The following is a 6,578-nucleotide window of genomic DNA, read 5'->3' on the forward strand; positions in this document are numbered from 1 at the left end:
AAACAGTTAAAAACAATGAGTCGCAGTCTAATTCAGATGGCATTTAAGTACCAATTTATGTCATTTCCCCATGGGGTGAAGGGAGAAGGATTGGAGTATATAAGGCTTGATGACAAGAAAACCGCAGATTTATAGCCCGCCCTTCTCTCTGAATCTCAGAGAGGCTTACAATCTCCTATATCTTCTCCCACCCACAACAGACACCCTGAGGGTGGGGCTGAGAGGACTCTCACAGCAGCTGCCCTTTCAAGGACAACCTCTGACAGAGCTACGGCTGACCCAAGGCCATTCCAGCAGCTGCAAGTGGAGGAGTGGGGAATCAAACCCAGTTCTCCCAGATAAGAGCCCGTACACTTAATCACTACACCAAACTGGCTTAACCACTACACCAAACCTTTGCTTTCCTCAACTATAGGCCTGGCGGAAACATCTTAACCGCTACACAACACTAGAAAATAATAGAGAGGGGTTTTTTAATTGTCCTGCAGTTGGTTGTCCGTCTCAGTGTTTCCCAGTGAGTGGAGATCTGCCATTTTCTTCTTCCTGGTGATGCTGTTGAGACCACGGAGCAATTCAAAACGCTGTTTTAGGGAGAAGTCCAAATTGATGAGAAGGTCAGAAAAATATCTGGCCCTCCTGACTGTAAAATGGCTCTTCTGCAAGAAGATTTGGAAAAGTTCAGGGTCTCCATCGAGTTCAAAAAGCTTCCTGATGCTATACTTCATCCTGTCCAGTTCTGGAGCATTGGCCTCAAAAATGTCCAGTAATTTATCATTACTCCCTGACCTTTCCCCCTGTTGGGGTCCTCCTGGATTTTCCACGCTGTCCTGAGTGGTGCTTTTCTGGCTTCCCTCAAGTCTTCTTCTTTGCTCATCGTCCTCCACACATTGCAAAATCCAGCTCAGACGGCAAGGCCAACAGTTGGCAAGGACAACCCAATCGATCATCTCTTCAATTGCCTTTGGCTTACCTATTTCACTCATTTTGTGTCCTCCTTTGGGTTGAAATCCCATCTTGACCATAGTCCACATGGTCAGCAGAGTGTTCACGACCCTCCTCATCTGGACAGAATTCCCCGGGAAGTAAGGATCAGAATTCCGTTTGTGTAGGCAGCAACTGACAAGATCAATTACCATCTGTAAGTTGACCTTGCCACTTCCTGCGTGATATTCTTTCCCTGGATTTGTAGTGGAACGCTCCTTCAACTGGTGTTTCAGAATCTCATCAAGTAGCTGTGATCTGGCTTCTCGACTCATCGGCGGCAGAGAGAAGGGCAAGGAAACGATGCGGTCCAAGTACAAGTAGCCGTTTTTACAGGTATTTCTTGACTGTTCGATGCATTCCACAAGGATACTTGGGTCGGCCACCAGGATGGAGATAAACGGAGCATCTGGTTCACAAAGAAGAACGTTGACGGCGTCGAGGACTGCCACCACCTTGTCTGGGGTGCAGAAATCCAAGCTGGTGATCTTTAAGACCACCCGGATCTTTCTGTCCTCTTTGAGTTCCAAGAAGTTGAGGAAGCTGACGGTGGTTTTGACCTCTTCTTTCACTTTGTGCATGAAGCCCAACTGCGCACTGAGGTCCTTGCTCTTCATGTCCTTCTGAATCTTTCGTTTCATTGTGAAAAGGAAATTCTTGGCTACTGCCAGGAAAGGAACAGCAGATACAACAGCTGACACTAGTACAGTCGTGTATCCCACCCTCTTCCATAATTCGTTCTCTGCGAGTCCCCTCAGCAGCACAGTACGCAGAGCTAAACCGATAACGCCACCTAAGAAACTCTTAAAGAAGATCTTAGTCCAGCTTTTGAAAGCCCATTTATTTCCTGATGGTTTATCCTCTTTAAAGGATTCCCCACCAAAGGCCCTAACGACACTGAAGAGAATTTTATCCTTCTTTTCAATGACATCAAGCAGCGTCATAACAAGACCGGCCCAGGTACGGTCGCATCCGACGTATTCCCAGGCATCGAAGCTGATGAAGATGTATTGGACTTCTTTGGGCTGGTCTCCATTGGATGGGATCGATTTGTAGACAGGAAGATAAAAAACGATGCGCCAGATGAGGGAAAGCAGAGAAATCACGTCTCTTCCGCAACCTTTCCCATTCTTTTTTTCTGCACCTCTGCTTCTCATGGCATCTGCAACAGAAAGCGAGGCACACAAACTCAAGGAATATGACGTGACAGATGTCGGCCATAAAATGGGATGGGACCAATGTTCCCTCTAAGCTGCAGAGTCCTGAGAGCAAAAATTCTACTTTGTGAGCTACTGGAATTAAAGTTGTGAGCGACTGCATCAATTAGTGTGTGCTGGGGCCCTTTTTCATGAGCTAAGACAAAAATGTGTGAACTAGAGGCAAAAAATCTGTGAGCCAGCTCACGCTAACTCAGTTTACAGGAAACCTTGGATGGGACATCATATAATCCAAACCGATATTCTGCCAATCTTTTTCCTGCATAGCAAAATGGATTCTACGCCCTCTGTTATTAGGATTCCCCACCTACAACCGGTCCGGCAGGATTTTTCATTGCCACCAACTGGTATCACCCACCTTTGGTGAGCCGACTTGGATCCCAGTCAGTGTTTCTGTTTCTTCTGCAATTCACCTGTCACAGGGATCAGTGTTTTTTCCTGCAAAGCATGATTCTGCGGAGCTGGGCACTCTTTGAACATATATGAACTTATGAAGCTGCCGTCTACTGAATCAGACCTTCAAAGGTCCATCCAAGTCAGTATTGTCTACTCCGACTGGCAGCGGCTCTACAGGGTCTCAAGCTGAGGTTTTTCACAAGTACTTGCCTGGACTCCTTTTAGTTGGAGAGGCCGTGGATTGAACCTGGGACCTTCTGCTTACCAAGCAGATGCTCTACCACTGAGCCACCGTCCCTTCCCAATTTGGCTCACGGAAAGGGACTGGCCTGGCCTGGCTGGAAGCAGCTGGCTACAAGAAGAACCCGCTGCCTTCTCAATTGGGAATCCAGTGCAAGCAGAAGCACAGCGTAGGATCCAAGACTTTGCATCTATTAGAATCATGATGATTTGATTTTATTTTAAGTATCTTTATATCCCGCCCGCCGCTAACAGGCTCAGGGCGACTGACAACGATTAAAAGCAACAAAGGGGCTAAAAACAAAATATGCAATAAAATCATTTTATACAATTTACAATCCCTAAAAATTGTAATAAGTGGACAATTTGGACCAATAGTGTCAAGCATGTGTTTTACATTCAGTATTAAATGATAAGGTTGGCTTTTCCCTGTAGAATGCTTTCCCGTGTAATTGCATATCAAAACTAAGTAGCTCTCCTTTCTTCTCACCTCCCTTTTTTCTTTCCCACCTTTGAGTAGCAAATGTAGGAATGCTAGGCTTTGATAGCAGGCGCCTCCCTGAGAGGTTTCCACACTGTAACCATCAACTGTAAGAAGAATGCCTGAGACCCAGGGAAGTATTAACCACAAAGATAGGCTATTGCATAGTTTGCAGTCATTCACACGTTCTTGTTATGTCTTTGAGATATCACGCTGGAATGCTTTGATGTAACCCTTAAAACGTTATGCTTTGCAATACGTTGTATCACTTTCAAGGTGTCTCACCTCGAAGCAACAATGGATTATCAAATAAACTAAGACTTTGTATTAAACAATTACTTGGTTATCTGAAAGTTCCATGCTTGACAAATAGTGGATGGTAGTGAAAAGGAGGCCTGGGCCCATGGAAAGATTATCAGAACGAATGCACGCTAAATCAGGGGTGTCTAACACATTTGTTATGAGGGCCGGATCTGACATAAATGAGACATAAACGAGACCTTGTCGGGCTAGGCCGTGTATGTCATAAAATGCAATGTGCACTTAACCACTACACTAACAGAGATATAAACTTTATCAAGGACACAGACAAACATAATTTTTTTTAAGTTAAAATAAAATATGCCTAAATGATTAGCACTCTTGCAGCATTTTGTCTATTTAATAGTGTCTGGTAACGGACCCCTCTTGCTCTGAATTATTGCATATAACTCATATCTCTTTGCAAGTCAAAGGGTCAAGGGCTTTTCTGAATTGAGAACTTAAACTTTGGAATGGGAGTCTCTGCTGCAGCTGATGGGGGAAGGTTGTTTCTTTTTCCCTCTGGCTACAACTTGCTTGCTGCAGTATTCACTTCTGAGATGAGTTTCTTAAAAGAATCAAGCAGATTGTATTGCGAGACGCACAGTAGCAGGATCACACCTACATTGATCGAAACCAAAATGGAAAACAGAATCAAGACATTCCCCCAGTGTAGGTGGAAGAAGCCAACGGGTGAAACAAACATCTCAGGTCGACTGTCCATTGCCAGGATGGATGAGCAATAGTTTGCTTACCTTTGAACTTGGATTTATAGAGTTTTGGCATTTTGGAAGATTGCTTCTGCATCCTGAAGTTTTTGGAAGATATATTAACTTCTGAGATTAATTTCTTGCAAGAATCAACCAGATTGCATTGCAAGAAACCATCAATAGCAAGATCATACCTACATCAGTCAAAACCTAAGTGGGAAACAGAATCGAGATGTTCCCCCTGTGTAGGTGGATGGTTATCACGACAAGGGACTGTGCTTACCTTCGACTGTGCCTAAGAGGCCCCTCTTGTTCCGCCCCCAGGGGGCATAAAATCCCACCATCACGGGTGGGACAATGTAATGTAGAACTTCCGCTAAGGCTTCGCAGTAAACATATTCGTTGGTCTTGCGGTCTTGTGTAGCACAAAACAAAACACAAAAGAAAACAGAATTTTGAAAAGTACCATTGAGCACAAGACACTCAAAAAATAGGAGGGTAAAAACTGAAGAAGATAGTGGAAGATCCATGACTGGTTCACCCAAGAAAGGTTTTACTACTAAATAGCTACCTGATAGGACAGGGGATCTGACTGGAAATCCTTCTGGCACTGTTTTCTCAACTCAAAATCCCACTACTAGAGGACATCAGAAGAGCCCTGCTGGATCAGACCAGTGAAGGTCCATCTAGTCCAGCCTCCTGTCCCACACAGTGGCCAGCCAGTTCCTCTGGAGGGCCAACAACAGGGCAGAGAGGCCAAGGCCTTCCCCTGTGAAGAACATCAGAAGAGCCCTGCTGGGTCAGACCAGTGAGAGTCCATCTAGTCCAGCCTCCTGTCTCACACAGTGGCCAGCCAGTTCCTCTGGAGGGCCAACAACAGGGCAGAGAGGTCGAGGCTTTCCCCTGAGAAGAACATCAGAAGAGCCCTGCTGGATCAGACCAGGGAGGGTCCATCTAGTCCAGCCTCCTGTCTCACACAATGGCCAACCAGTTCCTCTGGAGGGCCAACAACAGGGCAGAGAGACCGAGGCCTTTGTAAGAACATCAGAAGAGCCCTGCTGGATCAGACCAGTGATGGTCCATCTAGTCCAGCATCCTTTCTCATATAGTGGCCAACCAGTTCCTCTGGATGGCCAACAACACGGCACAGAGGCTAAGGCTCTATGAAGCTGCTACATAGCCTGTTTCAAGAAAATATATAGGTTGCATGTGGCAGTTATACCAGTATTGGGGCAGCCATGCTATAATGTACAGCAGGGGTGGGGAAGCTCTGTCCCGAGGGCTATATGTGGCCCTCGAGGTCACTTGGTGTGGCCCTTGGGGATTGCTGGGCCGAACCGAGCCATGTGGCAGCCTCCCTGGGGCCTGGCTGGCCAGCGAGGATCGTGCGGCCCAGCCACGCTGTGCAGCAGCCTCCCCAGGGCCAGGCAGGGATCACAGGGCCCAGATGTACTGTGCGGCAGCCTCCCTGGGGCCTGGCTGACTGGCCAGAATTGCTGCAGGGCCTGGAAAAGTTACTGTTACAGTTCAGTTTGCATTTGATTATCCCAGATGGTGTGGCCTAATACGCTAATGAGTGTATGACCTAATATGCTAATATTGGGGGATGTGGTCTAATATGCTACTGAGTTCCTGCTGGACTTTTTCTACAAAAAAGCTCTGGATCTATGCATTTGCCTAGGGCAGCGGGCCGTGTGTGTGTGTGTGTGCCAGATTAGGCTCTCCCCACATGACTTAAAATAGAAAAACAATTATTTGCATTAATTTTGCTGGCCTGAATCATTCCCCCTCGGCGGAGCACTGTTTTTTAAGCTGATAATTTCGTATGGCCCGCAAATGATATTATAAATATCCATATGGCCCTTGGCAGAAAAAAGGTTCCCCCACCCCTGATGTACAGAATAGTTGATCTGGTAATTGTTGTACAGACCTGCATCATCTTCACCTGAAGTTTTCACCTGGAGGAGAGGGTTGTTTTCCTGACTCATTCTGGTGGCATAAAAATAAGCTCTCCGGCTGCCGGACTCTGCCAAAAATATACATGAATGAGCAACTAGGTTCTGTAGAGGGCTGCTAGGAAGGAAGAGGTGAGGGCAGGTGGACAAAGCACATCTATTACCAGGACTGCAGCTAATCTGTCACTTTCTCCTCTTGCCCTGGAATGGCATTGGGGTGGGGGACAGATCCTGTCTCACGGAGGCTGGAGTGGCTCAGGGGGCATCCTGTATTAGGGTTGCCAAGTCCAATTCAAGA

At 46.4% G+C, this 6,578-nt stretch overlaps 1 protein-coding gene across 1 annotated transcript; it reads right to left on the reverse strand.

The window, feature by feature from the left end:
• Window positions 1-473: 473 nt before the first annotated feature.
• LOC132585902 (NTPase KAP family P-loop domain-containing protein 1-like) lies at window positions 474-6,313 on the reverse strand. The gene is made up of 3 exons (XM_060257778.1): window positions 6,256-6,313; window positions 4,609-4,755; window positions 474-2,143 (listed from the first exon to the last, which is right to left on the reverse strand). Exons 1-3 carry the CDS (start codon window positions 6,311-6,313, stop codon window positions 474-476), a joined length of 1,875 nt encoding a protein of 624 aa, XP_060113761.1.
• Window positions 6,314-6,578: the final 265 nt, after the last annotated feature.

This window comes from Heteronotia binoei, chromosome 17 (assembly GCF_032191835.1).
Source record: "Heteronotia binoei isolate CCM8104 ecotype False Entrance Well chromosome 17, APGP_CSIRO_Hbin_v1, whole genome shotgun sequence".
NCBI classification, from domain to species: Eukaryota; Metazoa; Chordata; class Lepidosauria; order Squamata; family Gekkonidae; genus Heteronotia; species Heteronotia binoei.